The following is a 19,239-nucleotide window of genomic DNA, read 5'->3' as shown; positions in this document are numbered from 1 at the left end:
CCGCCATGTTATTGATGCTGAAGCCCTTGGCTGTGTTGACAGCCCACCCTGTCATCAACATCATTTGAGCTGAGACTCCAGCCCTCCAGGAGACTGCACTATGAAAAAGGTTTGTGGCAGTTGCTATAATGTCGCTAATTTCATTTGGACACAGCATGCCTTTGCTATTTAAGTTTGAACAAACCGAATGTGCTTGGTTTTGAGATTCAACTGATTCTCATCGTTTTACTTCATATATAAGGCCAGGATACACAAATCAAATAGCGGACAGAACAATGTCTGAATGCCATGCCATCAACATTCATAATTGATGAATAGCTTCAGTTTAGTTTCATCCTTTCTTGGTAGGCTACTTTCTATGTACGACGCATTTATTTGAGAGTAACCTTTAAGTGTGACATTTAAAGGAGAATAGCCCATAGCGTTTATTAGGCTCCTGAATCGTGAAAGATACTGTAGATAACATGCAAAACGATGACCCCAACATGACCTCGCACGCGTTTCGGTAAGCTGTGTGCGGTGTGCCGCTGTTCGTTCTTTGTTGTTTCCTGTGAAAGACAAACAACTATAAACGATGAGAGCGCAATTTCATTTGACATCTTTGCTCAATGTGTGCTGGATGTGGAAGTGGGCGTCCGGGTGTGTGTGTGTGTGTGTGTGTGTGTGTGTGTGTGTGTGTGTGTGTGTGTGTGTGTGTGTGTGTGTGTGTGTGCGTGCGCAAGGGCGCCGTGTGGTGTATTATATTGTGTGTAGTAGGCCTAGCCTAAATGTGACCACATTTCTCACAAATCAATGTGAGAGTCTTGACTTTTTCATTGTTTATGCATAAAGTGCGTATTGTTTTGATTCATTGCCTGTAGCCTATGCTCTCACGTTTTTACTGATTCGGTACCTCGTGATCTGGCTGTAGCTCTTCGACTCTGACGGAGGAGACGTCTGATGCAGCGGTGAGCGACCGGCGCAGAGCGCAATAAATGGACCGCGGATCTACCGCCACGCTCCACGGAGCACTCGGCTGGAAGAGAGGGGGGGACCCGCGCGCTCATACTAATGTCTCCACCACACCGCGCAACATTTCCTCAATCGGAGGAGGCGGCCAATAACAAGAGTCACCAAGAAGTGCTGAGTAGCCTAGATAAATTAGTGGGACCACCACACTGGGAAAAAAAGTTTAAAAGTTGTTTATTGAGTTTTGAGCAACGAGACAGGAGGGGACAATGGTGGTGGGGGGAGGTGAAGTCACGACTCACGACGCAACCTGTCGTCATGAAGTGAATCATGGTGGAGTTTCTAGTGACGTGAAAGTGGGTTAACTGTAGGCAAACTCTAAACTAGGACTCAATCGCATCCTGATTTCATTTCGCCATTTCTGTCCAACCATAGGATGCTCCTTCAGTTTTAACATGGCATAGTGCTTGTTTTATAGATTCGTGAGCATATAAATATATTTTCAGAGGGTTTCTAGAGCTTTTCACACTCCCCGTCATACTCACGCTACCATGACATTTCCATTAGGTCAGTAGTGAGCACGCTAGTGCGTAGTTGCGCTCTACACGCGTGGAGCTCTGTGTAACCGTTACCAAATTCTCTTGGATAACGCAGCCTTATATTCCATCTGATCTGGGTACATATATGGGACGCCTTCGAACCGAGCAGCCACTCGGTGAAGAGTATTCCGTTTTAGCGCTTTTCCAGAATCTCTGTCGAATGCAGGGGTGGGTGTTTTGTAGCCGGAGAGCTCTCGACGGAACAGAATCAGCACCACCTCTTTGAACAGCTCCCTTTTGCCGTCAGCGCGCCCCCCCCACCACCCCCGTCTGGATGGGCGCTATTTCTCTCTGTCTCTTGTGTAGCTCCTAACTGCTGGTTGCTGCTGTTTGCAATGGCATCACACGGATTTTGGTCTCTCGGTGGGGAGAATGCGGGAGACAATGCAGGCAGCCAAAGCCCGAGTACGAGTGAGTATATTGGGTTGTAAACCCAGTCAAACAGCGTAGAGAATGCAATGCTATAATTTCATTGTGAATGTCAAGATGCAGCAACGTTTGATAGGCTCCTTCCAAATCTTGCCATTTTTCAGAATAGGTGGCTTTCGGTGAACGCTAAACTGCTGCATTAGGCTGCATTTTCGTGAAATAACAAACAATTGTTGAAAATGTTTCCTCGAATGAATAGCTCCTTTTTACTGAAACCAGGCCTCCCGCGGGATTTCAATGGCAATCTAAAGTTAGACAGGCTGAAGGTGTAGCCCATTATTCATCCGTGTTTGACTCGCTCCCTTAGCCCGGGCATGGTGCCAGGCGGCGGCCCAAAAATTATCCGGAGCCGGAGGTATTGGATCCAAATTGTGTGGTAGGTTGGTCCAAAAGGGACGATGATTTATTATTAATAATACTAGGCATATTTTATTTTATATTAGGCAATATTATACAGTATGTTCAGTGTGCTTACGAATTATTTTGGTGCAGTGTATTAACCCCTATTTAATGTTATTATCTGCGGTATATTTCAGCTCTACTCAATGTTGGAGAAGGCGAGAAACCAGCGGGACCGTCCGCCAAAGAGCCCGAGACGACGGTTGAAACCTGCGGTTGCAACAAACCGTGTAATTGTTCAAAGGCTACCGTCGGTTTCTCAGATCTCTATTCAACAGGTATAAATAAATTGTTCAAGCACATTTTCACTGAGGGATAGGTCTGCATGTTCTCGCTCAAGGCTATGAAGCACACTTTGACAGTCAATTTAACCGAAATGAACAGAGAGGTCACCTTCACCAAAATAGGAAATTCATTAGCCTATAGCCTATTTGGGGGGAATATTTTCGTTCAGATCATCAGGTATCTTCTTCTTACATTTGTCATAGTCTACTTTCTAAATGATCTATGTTTACTGCATATTCTTATATTGATTTAGAATAAAATGTTATGTCTACAGTAGGCTATATGCCTATTACAGCCTATTCATTTAATGGTCGATGCTAACCTTTCCTAAAAATAAAGCCTCGTGATCTCCAAACAGGCCCAATGTATCTGATCGAATTATTCCACCCACTTTGGTTAATCTTAAATCTGGAGACCTTAGGCCTATATCGAAACATCTGTTTTTCATATTAATTCACAGATCTGCTACCAGCTTTGGATGGCGATACGAAGACCATGACGTTTCTCCAAGAAGTTGTGGATATTTTGTTGGCATATATCGTGGAATCTTTTGACAGAGAAACGAAAGTCATAGATTTTCATTATCCCAATGAATTACTTCAGAGGAACAACTGGGAGCTGTCGGATGAACCAGAAACACTGGATGATATCTTGATAAGCTGTCGTGCCACTCTGAAATACGCCATCAAAACAGGTATAATAAAATAGAGATATATTTCCTATTTCAGACACTCTAGGCTACAAATGTGTTTCTGTTTAGCAATTTGTGAGAGGAAGTAAAATGGGAAATCAATACTATGCATCCGCTCAACATTCATTTCGATATTAATAAGGCCCGAATATTGATTGTCATTATTTCTTTGTATTTTTCGAATTCATCTTATTATTTCTGCAGCCCTAAAAACAGAAAAAATCCTAGCATATTACCTTGAGCTTGAGATAAGAACAAGATTGCAAATTGCCCGGGACGAAACTGGATGATGTGGCCTCTCTTTGTTGGCCTGTTATTTACGATAAGGAGGTGTATAACGAGGTGTATTAAATCTGGTATTGTGGAGGCAGCGAGATAATAATCAGTTAAATGAGCCAAGTCCTTCTTATTCCCTCGTGACTCCATATTTGGGCGGAGAAAGGCATTCCTATTACGGGGCAAATTGAAAATGACACAACACTAATTCATTCTCCCTTCATTGCCCTGACACAAAAATCTATCTGAAAACGAACTTGACGATGCCGTTGTTATTTTATGAAATTTTCCATTCAGAATATAGTAGCCTAATCTAATAAAGAGCTATTTTAACATGACACACAGCCTATATAATTTATTATTTGATGTATTCTTTTATTTAAGTGTTATGTTTCAAATGAAGCCCAGCCCATATACTTATAAGACCTATAATTACTTAGCTACAGATATTCAGATTCCTTTATAGTTACATCTATTATAGCTACATAGGGGAGTAAAATTCTTCTGGCTCCTCAACTTCATAGCAACAATATAAATAGCAATATAGGATAATGAAAATGAAGACTATAATTCAATATAAAAGTAGAATATATTTTAATGTTTTCTTCATTTTATACCTCATTAGCATAATCTGGCCACAGACATACAATGTGTGCCAAAAGGTTCCATGGACACCACGCAGTATCACAAGGTTCCATGGACACCACGCAGTATCACAGCGTGCTGACTGACTGTTAAGATGTGGAAACTGTTCCTGACAGCTACAGTCTCATTAAAATTCTCGCATTTCACCCAATTCCCCCTTCTGCTCTTCTTGCTTCACAGCTCACCCCCGGTACTTCAATCAGCTCTCCACTGGATTAGACATGGTCGGCCTGGCTGCTGATTGGCTGACGTCCACAGCCAATACCAATATGTGAGTCGGAAGCCGGTCGTTTTCGTTCACCGTCCGTCGCTGTGCTTCCCGTTCGGTCTGCTTGAACAGATAGTGAGGACTGAGTCAGACAAACCAAGATGAAAAGGATGAGAGGATAGGCGGTATTCAGGTCATTTAACACCCACCACCCTCCCCATGGTGATTCACAGGAGCAAAATTAGCTCTGGAATTAAAATTCCACTTGATTCAGCCTGATCTCCATTTGATTTAAAGGTTGGCTGGAGAGGATTATGGATCCGGGGACTATGGAGCTTTTATGGTAGCATTCTGAGACTCTGCAAAACCAGGCCTCGGTTCCTGTAGTATTAGATTCAGTACATGACAGCTATCCCTTTATGTAATTATTACATTTTACACATATAGAAGACTGCCTTCGACGGTTTTGGAACTAGAAAATGAGATTACGGTTTAGTTTACATCAATAATTGCCTCAATTAATCTCTAATCCCCACTCTATATTAATTATTTGCGTAGCCTCAACCACGTGACCTCTCTCTTGCCGTCCAGGTTCACCTATGAGGTGGCTCCGGTGTTCGTGCTGCTGGAGTACGTCACTCTGAAGAAAATGAGGGAGATCATTGGCTGGCAGGATGGCCGTGGGGACGGGATCTTCTCTCCTGGTGAGTATAGGTGACGCCAGTAATATAGGTGACACCAGGAAGTATAGGTGACGCCAGGAAGTATAGGTGACACCAGGAAGTATAGGTGACACCAGGAAGTATAGGTGTCGCCAGTAATATAGGTGACACCAGGAAGAATAGGTGACGCCAGGAAGTATAGGTGACGCCAGTAATATAGGTGACACCAGGAAGTATAGGTGACGCCAGTAATATAGGTGACACCAGGAAGTATAGGTGACACCAGGAAGTACAGGTGACGCCAGTAATATAGGTGACACCAGGAAGTATAGGTGACGCCAGTAATATAGGTGACACCAGGAAGTATAGGTGACGCCAGTAATATAGGTGACACCAGGAGGTATAGGTGACGCCAGTAATATAGGTGACACCAGGAAGTATAGGTGACGCCAGTAATATAGGTGACACCAGGAGGTATAGGTGACGCCAGGAAGTATAGGTGACACCAGGAAGTATAGGTGACACCAGTGATTTAGGTGACGCACCCCCCCCCCCCCCCCCCCCCTCCCAGCTTGGTAGCTTGTGTGGTCCACTTTGCACTGCTACTGTATCTGCCTATTTGCATTTTGATGACGCAAATGGCAAACTTTCCACAGTCAATTACCATAGAATAATCTTTTTTTTTCCCCAGTCTCATCTGAGAATTATATTGAGCCCTGGACTTCTGTCTGACTCGTAATAACAGCCAATCAGAGAAGAGTAGAATAATGATGAGTTTTCCCTGCATTGGACAGTTACTGTATGTGTTGCATTATTAATGGAATGTATAATGCTTTGTTGTGTGTATGATTGCGCTAGGTGGTCCGAACGTTAGAAGTGATTTCTAATCAATCACTTGCCCACTGTTGTGCCTTGAGCAAGGCATTTAACCCCAACACATAATTGTAGGTCACTTTGGATAAAAGTGTCTGCTAAATGGCTAGCATGTAAATCATCTAGTGTCATATCTTGTTAACATATTACACAGGGCAGACATGTCTGAACTTATCTAGCCTACATGTGAACCTTGTCGGTGCCCTGTAGCGCCTTTTGTGAAAAAGAACACCAGCACTGTAATTCTCAGGTTTGTCATAATTTGAATGCTTTTCAAAAGTCTCAACAAATGTAACTTAAACAGGTGACCAAGCCACAGATGCTTTCACAAGTGACTGAGCTACTGATGCCTTTGCAAGTGATGAGCAGTGTCCTGTTCGCTCTGTCCTCTAGGTGGTGCCATTTCCAACATGTATGCTATGCTGCTGGCTCGCTTCAAGATGTTTCCTGAAGTGAAGGAGAAAGGAATGTCATCTGTCCCCAGACTGGTGGCTTTTACCTCTGAGCACGTAGGCACCGCATGCCTCCAGTCTTAAACTTTTGTTTGTTTTTGTTTTTATTTATTCCTTGACTTTGACTGCCATTTTGATTATTTATTTAGCATTTAGATTTGTTTCAAATGGAGCTCGATTTTCCCCTTGACGTGCTGCTTGAGCAGCTGCTCCCTATAGAGACTGGTCACACTGCATTAATCTACACTGACGTCAAGACGTCGGCCCACTCAATGTTTTTAAGTAGAAAATGTCACTGTGTCACTTTCACACTGACAAGCAAATGTGATGCTAGACATTGTGCCTGACAGATCACGAAGACGCTGACTGATATTTCAACCCCCACAGTGGCACAGGACATTTGACGGATGCCATGAACACAGAGCAGCGTTTCAGAATGAGCGCTTATAAGCTAGTTATAAGAGATTAGAAGATAGTTATAAGGTTATAAGCGATTATAATCTAGTTATAAGATTATAAGAGGTTTATTATTTGTGTTTCAGAGCCATTTCTCCATCAAGAAAGGAGCAGCAGCCCTTGGCATCGGTACGGAGAGTGTCATTTGCATCAAAGCAGATGAAAGGTAACAGATGGGCCTCTGTGCTTAAACTAAAGCTCAGGCATAGAATAAAACAGATACACATGTGTAATAATATCATAATGATATAAGCATTCCAGTAATAAAACCTTGCTTTCCCTCTGTAGTGGTAAAATGATCCCTGCTGACCTTGAGAGGAGAATACTGGAGGCCAAACAGAAGGTAATTTCATACACACATTCATACCTCTGGCATAGAGACATAGATATGACGTAGTAGGACTCTGCTAGTAGCTCCACAGGATGCACCCAAAAAGGATGATTCTAGAATCGTGGTGGGGCAGAGCAGACATACAGTACAGTATATCAACACCATTGTATTGTGAACACCTCATTATGTTGGTTTTAAAGTTTAAAGGTCATCTGTCACATGCACAGGTTCCAACAAGTGTAGGGAGTGGGTTACAGTGAAAATCTTACTTTACGAGTTCAACCCAACAGGGCAAAATCTATAATCAGTCTGTTATAGACAGACTGATTATAGACAGTCAAGCTGGGAGCACCGGGGACTCATGAGACTGGAGCGTGTACCTCTCTCTCTCTCTCTCTCTCTCTCTCTCTCTCTCTCTCTCTCTTTCTCCCTCTCTCTCTATTTCTCTCTCTCTCTCTCTCTCCCTCTCCCTCCCTCTCTCTCTCTCTCTCTCTCTCTCCCTCTCCCTCTCTCTCTCTCCCTCTCTCTCCCTCTGTCTCTCTCCCTCTCTCTCTCTCTCTCTCTCTCTCTCTCTCCCTCTCCCTCTCTCTGTCTCTCTCTCTCTCTCTCTCCACTTTTCTGACCGTGTTCTGACCAGAATAAATTCCTAGTATGTGTAAAAAGAATCCTGGCAATAAAACTGATTCTGATGTCCTTACACAGTCCTATCTAAATAAACACTGTCCTATCTAAATAAACACAGTCCTATCTAAATAAACACTGTCCTATCTAAATAAACACTGTCCTATCTAAATAAACACTATCTTATCTAAATAAACACTGTCCTATCTAAATAAACACTGTCCTATCTAAATAAACACTATCTTATCTAAATAAACACTATCTTATCTAAATAAACACTGTCCTATCCAAATAAACACTGTCCTATCTAAATAAACACTGTCCTATCCAAATAAAGCAGAAATGCCCTAAACTATATCTAAACTAGAAATGGTGCTCAGAGAGTACAGTACCTCCGCCCATGAATGCATTTCATGGCTCTGTGCCTGCGTATGTGTGTGCAAGCAGGACATGTTTGGTATTCCTGCATTCGTTTGGTCGAGAGCTTTATGCCAGTCCAAACCCCACGTCTATGTGACTTTCCCATTTAGAGATATGGCTGTTTCAACCTCCCTCCCATTGACGGCTATGTTTGGGCAGCTCGTTGTCCCACCCCATGATTCTGATCCTCTTCAAAATTTGATGTTTGTTGAAGTTTTCCCATGCTACACCCCTCCACGGAGTTTCATGAAAATCAGTCTGGTAGCTTTTGTGTGACCTGCTAATGGACATACCTGGGCTGCGTTTCCCAGAGGCATCGTAGCGCTACGTTCATTGTAAGCTACGGCGTTCATCGTAGCGCTACGATGCCTCTGGGAAACGCAGCCCTGTACTGTACGGACGGACGGAGGTACCTGTACAAACACATGCCACCGAAACATTACCTTTCGCCCTGCCCTGTCATTGGGGCGGAGGTAAAGAAAAAGAAAAAAAGTAGACAATCAACCTGAAAATAAAATACAAAACTACAGTAGCCTACATGGAGTATGTATGTATGTATGTATGTATGTATGTATGTATGTATGTATGTATGTATGTATGTATGTATGTATGTACTGTATGTGTTCTGCCAACTTCTGTTGCTCTTGTTCCTCTTCAGGGCTTCGTTCCGTTCTTCGTCAGCGCGACTGCGGGCACCACGGTGTACGGCGCCTTCGACCCCCTCATCGCCATCCACGAAGTCTGCAAGAAGTACGGCGTCTGGATGCATGTGGACGTGAGTATATATACTGTGTATAAATATATATATATATATATATATATATATATATATCGACCTCCGTTCCATCTCCATGGTGTTTTTTTATGCTCTCATCGTGCTCTTAAAACAGCATCTGGTTAATATTTGCAGCTAATAACCCGCAGACTCCATGTTTGACCTGGAACCGTTCTAACCTCATTAGACAGTAAATCCTCGGCCTCTTACCACAGGTGCTTGGTTGCCAGCGCAGCAGTAACAGAGCACGTACCGGCAGCCAAGGTCTGACAAATGTTTTTTTTATCTATCGCCCCCCCCTCTTCCATTCCCCCTGCGTTGGGCTGACCTAGATAGAAGCCAGCAGCCGTTTCCTCTGTAACCCATTAAGCAAAGCAGAGCAGCGGCTGTACATCATCTCGTCCCCCCTAGATGTCCCCGCTGTGGCCTCCCGGGCTGGAGGTCTCTATCTGTTAATGGCGCTACGCGGGGACGCGTCTATTAAGACGTGCCGGGAGTGAGGGGAAGCGCCACGACGCTGTCAGAAACAGAAACTAGCTGCCGTCAAACGTTGTCCATGCGGCAGTCAGAGTAGGGGTCCTCGAGCAGAAGGGCCTTGGAATTTGTTGGGGTTTTCGCTTTGTGTGATTTAACTTGCCGTAACTTGACACAGGATTATGATGGTTATCACAGTATGTGGCAGTCCAGTGATACTTGAAATTGTATGAAAAACAGCTGTATTACAGAAGGATGTAGAAGTTGGTAATACTAAGAACCTGCAGTAAACATAACCTGCTAGGGGGTCTGTTACATTGGGCCGGCCGTGGCTCAGGAGTTAGAGCGGGTCGTACAATGATCATAGGGTCGGCGGTTCGAATCCCGGTTCTTCCTGTCCACATGTCGAAGTGTCCTCGGGCAAGACACTGAACCCCTAATTGGCCCCAATTGAGCAGGCTAGCACGGCAGCTGCCACCATTGGTGTGTGAATGTGTGTGTGAATGGATGAATGAGAGGCCATTGTAAAGTGCTTTGGATAAAAGCGCTGCTATATATAAGTGCCGTCCATTTACCATTTACTTAAAGGGGAAGTTCACATAGTCCTCTATGGGAGCAGCGAAAACAAGCGCCAGGGGAATGTTTATGTCCAAGTCATGCCAAACACCTAAAAAGATTCGCATTGCGATACATTTCACAGGAGAACATAAGAGACTGGTAAGATTACACCCTGTGCTTTCCGTCCCTGAAAAGAACATTTATAGTCGTTTTTCAACACATTTATGTATGCTCCATTGACTTCCATTGTAGCCCTCAATACTGGAACGATCAGTGAAATTATTGTCTCTATGTGTCAGGTTCATAGTAAACAGACCACAAATAGGGTCTAAGGTCCAAAATAGTGAACGACCCCTTTAATTATTAGGGATTGGTGGGGAAATCAATTTAGTTACAGATCGCACACATATCGTGATTTTTGTGTGTGATGATTTTTAAATCTGCATGCTGCCTCAAAATCGATTTTGTAAAAAAAAAATATATATATATATTATTAATTTAAATAATCTTATTAGAGGCGGAAAAAACATTCACAAATACGTTCATGATTTCCTTCCGGCTAGATGCTTCACAAAGTTCACGTAGTAGACAGCTAGACTGTCAGCTTAAAGAAACACATTAGTGCAGTTTGTACTGTAGGCAGTTTATACATTCGACAATAATAGAACACATTTTAATTTATTTGCTCTATTTGCTAGCTGCCCTGTGAGACCATGTTAAGAATTAGGCCTCAAACCAAACTAGTATTCAACATTAAGTTGTTGTTAAGAACTTGTTCATGTTAAGCTGAAATAAAACTTGGAAAGTAAAAGTGAATTTGACTGTTGTATTTGAAGGTATGATTCAGTGTAAAACAATTGTTTTGCAATAAATCATAATATTGAATTGCAATATAAATCTCAATATATATTGAATTGGCAACTAAGTATCGGGATTATATCGAATCGGGAGTTCCCTGCCAATTCCCGTCCTTTTTAATTAGACGATTTTATATGACTGCATTTACAAGGTGTTGTGCGTTTGTGTGTAAGTACAGTGCATAAGGCTTGTCCCACGTGGTTTTCATGATGTCACATGCCTGGTCTTCCCAGGGTGCCTGGGGAGGGAGTCTGCTGATGTCCAGGAGGCACAGGTGGAAGCTGGACGGAGTCGAGAGGTCAGCTCCACCTCTCATCACACGGCTGTGATCTAGTCCGTGATGTGTGCATGTATCTGACCGCTGCCATTGTCCAATCACAGTGCCAACTCTGTGACCTGGAACCCACACAAGATGATGTCAGTTCCTCTGCAGTGCTCTGCCCTGCTGGTCAGAGAGGAGGTGAGCCCAGTCCCATCTAAAGACATTATGTATTTTCAATAGTTTATTAGACATTTGAGGGGATGTACTTGACATATTTGCCTCATATATGAGGTCATTATAAATCAACAAATCTGTATATGTCATTAACTTCCATTCCAAGATTCCAAGGTTAATCAGCATGTATATTTCAGACCAGGACATCTGCTAGTCATTCAAAGGACTATATTTCAGTACCAGAATGAGGTGTGTCCAAACTTTTGACTGGTACCGTGCCGTAATGTGATTTTACGAGGAAGGTCATTGCTAGGACTCATTGTGGGAGGTAGGCTACAACACCCTCTGCGGAATTGCAATTGACCATCTACAGCGAGTCTGTTGCCGTGGTAAATGAAAGCGCCGCGTGGCGTGACCGCTGACCGCTCGGCCCTCATGCCCTCTCCTCCACGGCCTCGTTCCCCAGGGCCTGATGCAGAACTGCAACCAGATGCACGCCTGCTACCTGTTCCAGCAGGACAAGCACTACGACCTGTCCTACGACACGGGGGACAAGGCCCTGCAGTGTGGACGCCACGTGGACATCTTCAAGCTCTGGCTCATGTGGAGGGCCAAGGTGAAGCCCCAGCAACAGCACTGTTCTCATCTCCCTATTGACACTGATACAAGAGACAGCCATGTTATATAGTCCATACATTTTTTGACTATCCAATTGATATATCTAAACTTAGATTTCCACACAATGACACAGATGATGTTTCAGTGCGACTTGCATGCTAGACGAATCCCCCTCCCTTACAAACCAAGAGTGCTCTTCAGAAATACCGTGCCGGTCATTCCAGGCAAACGTGGCTCAGTCGGTCTTAACAGCGCCTGACGCTGGGGTCTGCCCGAGAGGCCAGTCCTGGTCAGCCGTGGGTCTGTCTGTCCTGCAGCCTGGCAGTTGAACGCCGGGGGGTAACTGCTTATCGCACAGCTACAGTGAGGAATGGACAGGCCCCTACATTATAAAGACAAGCTTTGTCTTTTGTTTTTTGCCAGGGCACCAGGTTGTAATGTAAAAAAAACTCTTCATACTCTAGTCTAGCAGGCAAGGTTTAGTTCTACCTGAGATGAGGCAGAAGTGATGCGGTGTCATTTGCATTTCTGTTGGATTCCTTTTTAGAAGATAGGATTCCATTTTAGAAGATAGGATTCCATTTTAGAGATAGAGCAGAAAGTCTAAGATTCTATTCATGTTTTGATATTCAAACTGTGCACGGTTCCAAATGTGCATTCAAGCTTCATTTCAAAATCCCCATGGGTGAACAATTGCTATCTCATTCTGTTAAATTGCCTGTTTTTGACCATTTCTTTAACCTTCTCAACTCAATTTCACAATATAATAGCCATATGATGGCGTGCTAAATCAGTTGATAGAACAGTCTATTATGGCGCTGTACTAGTATTTTCAGTTAAATGCAGCAGAGAAAAGCTTTGGGGGCTGGATGATGTTGAAAAAGCGTTTGCGTTCTATGATGGCCGACCTTGAAAGATTGCTAGCTGCTACATCACCAACAGCATCATGGGAGGTGTGTGTTCTGTGACGATTGGCGGGTGTGACAACACTGTTTGCTCTCAGGGCACCATTGGGTTCGAGGCTCAGATTGACAAGTGTCTGGAGCTGTCGGAGTACCTGTACAACAAGATCAAGGACAGGGAAGGATACGAGATGGTCTTCAACGGGAAGGTACGTTCACGTTCAACCTGCTCAGAGGTTGGACTGCGCTCCGTGTGGATGATGAGATGACAGGAGAGTGGTCCATTTGATTGACAGGAGGCAAGACTGTGCTTTGTGTTGGGTGAATGACCTCCTCATTGCCTCGGCTGTCGGCGCAATATGCTGCTATTATGTTTAGCACACATAACAGGCTGTGTTAATTTCTCATATATGAAAAGGCCTATTTCTGAAATGCCCCCCGTTGCATGTAGAACTACGACATTTAGCTATTTCAAATGAGTGTTATTTTATGTTAATCTTCACTATGCACTTATAGCCATACACAAAGACAGGGACCGCGGCAATGCAATTCGCTGAAGAGAAAAACAAATCTCTGGGCATTGGCCCAGGTATTTAGTTAGCTGTGTCTCTCAGAGAGCCGCTACATCCATTTGGTGCGGAGTGACCTGTGACTGAAACAGCCCGGCTGTATAAATGAGTGGACCACGCATGGATAGTCAGCCATTTGTAATAAATGCCTTTCACCGGCAAGCGGTCGTCAGACTAGAACATCTGATGCCACAAATTGAGCTGGGAGGCATTCTGACATCGCTAGTGGCATATTGGCCGGGCTGCCTGGAACAACAAATGTAGTTATTTTGTTAGGGGGTGAATTTCTGTTTTCAGCCAAAAAGCAAACACACCGGCTTCATACATTGACAGGCATGATTAGCTTCACAGCTTTTCTTACGGTAGATTCTGAATGGATTTCAGTAGCCTAATCTGCAGTCTCGAATAGATTTCTGGCCTTCTTTCCAGCTGTGTGTGTGCACGTGTGCGTGACTGTGTGCGGAACGTGTGTGTGTTGGGGAAGAGGACGGCGTGTGTTCATTGGTGTTTCAGCGTTGGGCCGCGTTGAAACCACGGCGAGGGAGACGGTCTCTCACCCTCTGTCCTCCATGCGTCCCACAGCCTCAGCACACCAACGTGTGTTTCTGGTACCTTCCGCCCGGGATGCGCTACCTGGACGACCAGGAGGAGAAGAAGAAACGCCTGCACAAGGTGAGGTGGACATGGAAGCGCGGACCCGAGTCTGTTCTACTTGCCTTCCATCAAAACCAGTCATCCGGCTCGTTCACCACACACACGCTCCCCTCACCAGAAACAAAATGGATGACCCTTGTCGTCCTTTTCAAGGCGAGCTCCAGAAACCGGAATTCAAAGTGGTTGAGAGAGCGCTGGACATGCAGGACGTCTATTTGTGCAGCCTTGATTGCTCAGTTGTTGGTGGGAGAATGACAGGTTTTAATAGAACAGGGGGTGGAGTGGGAGGGGGGGGGGGCGGGAATGACTTCAATCATTGGAGGTCGGCTGTTACCGTGGCAGCCATTCAGAGGCCCCCAATGCTCATAGCAGCAGGGGCCCACTAATCGACAATTAGGAAAAACAGATGGTGTGCGTGCCAGCCATACAAAGAGCCTTCTCTCTCTCTCTCTCTCTCTCTCTCTCTCTCTCCCTCCCTCTCCCTCTCTCCCCTCTGACTCCCTCTCTCTTTCCCTCTCTCTCTCTCTCTTGCTCTTTTTCTGTCCATCTCAAACACAGAATTATACCTTAACATCCCTTCTTATTTTCAAAGATTCTTCTGAACACAAAGTGGCCACGCTTCACCTGTCATAGCACCGAAACTCCAGTCAGGTTGCTGTTGTGGGTTTTCCACAGACATCGAGAACATATCTCACTGTAAAAAAATAAAAAAAATGGTTGAACTGCATTGCTTTAACCACTAATATTCTGAACAGTGTATTGACAAAACAAGTTGAATAACTTGTCAGTTGGCTGATTTATCAAGACAATTAAATCCAAAGTTGATGATTCATTGTTATTCCAAGTGATATTACAGCTGTGCCAATTGCAACAGGACACCTGCAACAGATTTGGGTGGAATGACTGTGATTGTGAAGTGATGAGAGCTGTAGGCAGCCTATTGTGCAGCCAAGGCTCTGTAGGTCCTGTAAGATCATCTGGGTAATTTAATCCCACCAACCAAACTGGGCTTTGGTCATTAAAACGACTGCAATTATTTTGCAGTCTTTTGAATCCTTTTGAAACGTACATTTTTGGATAATTCTGCTGTATGAATATTTAAGAGTTGCGGCATGCTTTAAAGCAGTATCCCTTTTCATTATTTAGCCTAACTTACAAAGTTCCTTTGCATGGTTTAACTTAATACTCCGTGTGATTTTATTCTAGATTACGCCAGACCTTGAGGTTATTTGAGTCTCTGACGTCTGTAAGCTTTACACGCTTACAGGTTTGGCTTTGCTAACTGTCACCTCATATCCTTGAGCCAAAATTAATTAAATTAATGTGTATTATTACAAAAGTTCCCTTTGTATTTCCCATAATAATACTGTATAATATAATACAGTGTATTATTGACTTTTGGCTTTGTTAAAATATTGTTGGGTCTGTTCATGATTGCGAGAAAACCTCCTTTCCAACCCTCTAACCAGATTCTGTATTCTACTTTTGAATGCAGCTGACAGAATGAGCAGAGCATATATCTAAGACAAAAGGATATAAGACAAGATTTATGTTTTGTCTGAAAGTGTTCCTGGTAGAATTGGCCTGTCATTAACTATGAGAGTGGAAGCCAGTGTCACTTTGGCTCTCTCCAGAAAAAGAGAGAATTCATACCACCAAAGGCCGGGTCTGGGTGTGAAAATAAATTACTTTCGCCAGATTCCCTCACAAGATAACCTCTCAACTTTGCAATGTCGTAGAAAGTCTGGTGAACCCTGTTCCTTCTGGATTTACTCATCACCCCGGGCTGTCTCCAGCCGTCTCCTGGGGCTTGTCCAAACATGTGGATGTAATTGGTGCATCTGTAGATAGCCTGACTTAGGACAGTTCTTCTGCCAGTGAAGGCGATAGGAAGCTTGATGAAGTGAACGAGATGTGAGAGGAGAGATTGTGTAACAAAACACTGAAATGAATGGAAGCACTGAAAGCATCTGGAATCAATCTCAAAATGCGCATTTCTAATTGATTGATTGATTGATTGATTGATTGATCGATTCTATCATTAATTCGTTTCAAGTTCACTTAAAGGACTAGTTTGTTATTAGGCATGATAATCCATGTTATAAGGTTATTTATAACAGGGCTTATGATGCTAAACACCAAGCTAGTTATTTAAACCACAAGTTTCAGACTTGAGCATGTAGCAAGGCTTGCGGTTGTGTAGTAGCTCTTGTATTGTTTGCCGGTTGTGTAGTAACTCTTGTATTGTTTGCTGGTTGTATAGTAACTCTTGTACTGTTTACTGGTTTTGTAGTAACTCTTATACTGTTTGCTGGTGTGTAGTAACTCTTGTGTTGATTACCAGTTATGTAGTAGCTCTTGTATTGTTTGCCGGTTGTGTAGTAACTCTTGTACTGTTTGCTGGTTGTGTGGCAACTCTTGTACTGTTTGCCGGTTGTGTGGTAACTCTTGTGTTGTTACTCGGTTTCCCAGGTGGCTCCAGTGATCAAGGCCAGGATGATGGAGTATGGAACCACCATGGTCAGCTACCAACCGCAGGGGGACAAGGTCAACTTTTTCCGTATGGTCATTTCCAACCCCGCTGCTACGTTCGAGGACATCGACTTTCTTATCGAGGAGATCGAACGGCTCGGGCAGGATCTATAAGACTTGTGTGTCACCAAAATATCTCCCACTTTTTCCCCTAGACGGATGAAATGTTTGTTGTGAATGTATTGGTAAACTATTTTTCTTTCCTCCAAAGTCACATGATAGACAGTATATATATATATATATATATGTTATATAAAAGTATATTTGAGAAAAAAGATCTATAGATATATCCATATTTATGTATTGTAGCTTTGTTGTGGACCGTCTTGGTCCAAAGCTCTGTAAAGGTGCTTCTGTCTGCCTTTCCTAGTGTAGAGTACAGTAATTGATGTATCTTTCTAAGTATTTTTGTGATATGAAATGCTAGTGCATTAGGTTGATGAGGAAGAGTTTATTTTCAAATCATTCTCATTTGCCGGATATTGTACAGTAAGTGCCAAATGTTCTATTGTACTCTACATTCTAGTTATTTATGTTGAAAAGAGCACTTAAGCTTACCTCAACTCAGTTAACTGCCTTCACACTTGCATACTTCAAGCAGCAGCTTTGATCTCCGAAGAGGTTAATTAACAGGTTAATTCAATCATACTGTATCAGAAATCAGAGACAAAGTAACAAATCCAAACATTTGAATTTGTCACATTAGAGTGAGTTTTAAAGTGAGTTTGAACAAATTTACAAAAATTTACATAAAGGTTGGTGGGGGGGGGGGGGGCACTGGGGGGAAGAAATATTTAGAAATTGACTGTCTTTTACAACAAAGGCATTGACACTTTGTAAGCGAAGCTGCTTCCATACACCCCAAGGAGTTCCATAAGACACCAGCTAGGCTCATGTTCATTGTCAAATGAATACACTTTTGATTGGATTGCCTGCTTTTAAAACCTCCGCTTTTATTTTATTCTTCTTCTAGGTCTCTCCTCGGTGTATAGTGGATGTTGTCTGTGAACCGTTTATTTGATGTCAACAGTCAAAAACACATATCAAGATAGAGAAACCAGGCTAGTTGTATATTTAGCCATGGCTGTGGTACCTTGAGGTTACACTGTGGTCTTTGAATTCTCATTGGTTGATGTGAGTAGCTATAAATTCACTGGAACCTAACAGTACTGTATTTTTTCCAAAGGAAGACAAGAGATTTGTTTAATTGTTTATTTATAAGAAAGCACTTAGAAATGGAGGTAAACTAACAGCGTTTTGTTTTGAGTATAGACTCTTCATCAGATTTGCAGCTATACCTTACATCACTTGCACTAACTCATAGGGGAGAGAGAACCATCCCTTATTGTGGTTAAAGCATCTTATGTGTTCATTCTCAAGCAATATTTAAATATGGGTCAAATCTAATGGCTGGGCAAACTATGACAATTATGTCTGCTCCTGACACAACTTTATGGGAGTCTAATCTACTTTATGGGAGTTTAATAGACTGCAGTAGTCAAATGTGATGATCACACAGCAAGCAGTCGAAAGTACAGTAATAAAGTAAGTAAGAAGGAAATTACAGTAACCAGTTGAAAAACATAGTTGATATTTAAGGTCAAAGGCATTGATGGTATATATGCCAATGGAATGCAAACCCTGTTGTGTTAAACAGAGGTGGTAGCATTGTCATTAGAACACATGTTAGAAAAGCACAAGCATAGTTTATCAGTGTTACAATCATTTCTAATCATAAATTGTAAATAGAATTTTAAAATGTCCTAAGTACATATCTTTGTGTATACATACAGTGTGTGTATATAAGGCATTTAACCAGAGACTATTTGTGAGGTAAATGTATCATATTTTCTCTATTTTCATCCTGTTAGTCAATAATGCTTTTTCCTGTGTGTGTGTGTGTGTGTGTGTGTGTGTGTGTGTGTGTGTGTGTGTGTGTCTGTGTGTGTGTGTGTGTGTGTGTGTGTGTGTGTGTGTGTGTGTATGTGTGTGTGTAAAATACTTGACTTGATTAGTGAATATATTAGCTACTTCAAAGAACAGTGTGTTTCAGGGACTGGCTTTAACTCTTGGTAAATGAAACTGACACAATTCACCTTGAAAACTATTTCAGATTCTTATGACTGTGGTATGGATTTCAAATGAATATGCAAAGGCATTTCAACACTGAAGCCCTGTGTTTTGTTGTACACAAGTGATACTTGACAGTACATGTCAATGTGTATTTTTTGTGTGTTTGTAACTGTGTTGCCTTAGTATCAATCGCCAGTATTGTCTAGTACTCCTCAAAAGGGAGGTTGTGCACTTTAGAGTATACACATAAGATGACCTAATAATGTGCAATGTCCAATAGTCGTTCATAAATTGATGTTAGAAAAATACAACTAAAAAGCTAACCTGTCATTAGTTTGAATGTGTTGCGCCTTGAGGGTCTGACGAAAGTCTGGGTTTGATTTGAAAATCCTTGCTTTTGTTGTTATGTCGCTTTTGTTGTTTGTACTGTAGATATGATGAAGTTCTTTGAAGGCCTGTCCTACCCCCTGATGTACTTCAGTTAGAAGAAAAGAA

The 19,239-nt window shown here is 42.7% G+C and overlaps 1 protein-coding gene across 2 annotated transcripts; it reads left to right on the top strand.

Moving 5' to 3' along the window:
* Positions 1-1,882: 1,882 nt before the first annotated feature.
* gad2 (glutamate decarboxylase 2) lies at positions 1,883-16,785 on the top strand (the record flags this gene model as incomplete). Of its 2 annotated transcripts, none has more annotated exons than XM_084443342.1 (16): positions 1,883-1,952; positions 2,284-2,352; positions 2,513-2,653; positions 3,121-3,354; positions 4,453-4,543; positions 5,072-5,184; positions 6,409-6,524; positions 7,010-7,089; positions 7,212-7,266; positions 8,954-9,070; positions 11,194-11,258; positions 11,342-11,420; positions 11,863-12,012; positions 13,018-13,125; positions 14,068-14,157; positions 16,612-16,785. In XM_084443342.1, 16 exons carry the CDS (start codon positions 1,883-1,885, stop codon positions 16,783-16,785), a joined length of 1,752 nt encoding a protein of 583 aa, XP_084299468.1. The 2 variants fall into 2 exon arrangements, with proteins under 2 accessions (XP_084299468.1, XP_084299467.1); XM_084443341.1 differs by having other exon boundaries at positions 1,883-1,958.
* Positions 16,786-19,239: the final 2,454 nt, after the last annotated feature.

The sequence above is a fragment of the Borostomias antarcticus genome (genome assembly GCF_949987555.1).
Source record: "Borostomias antarcticus genome assembly, chromosome: 9".
NCBI lineage: Eukaryota > Metazoa > Chordata > Actinopteri > Stomiiformes > Stomiidae > Borostomias > Borostomias antarcticus.
This window is presented reverse-complemented; position numbering and strand designations above follow the sequence as displayed.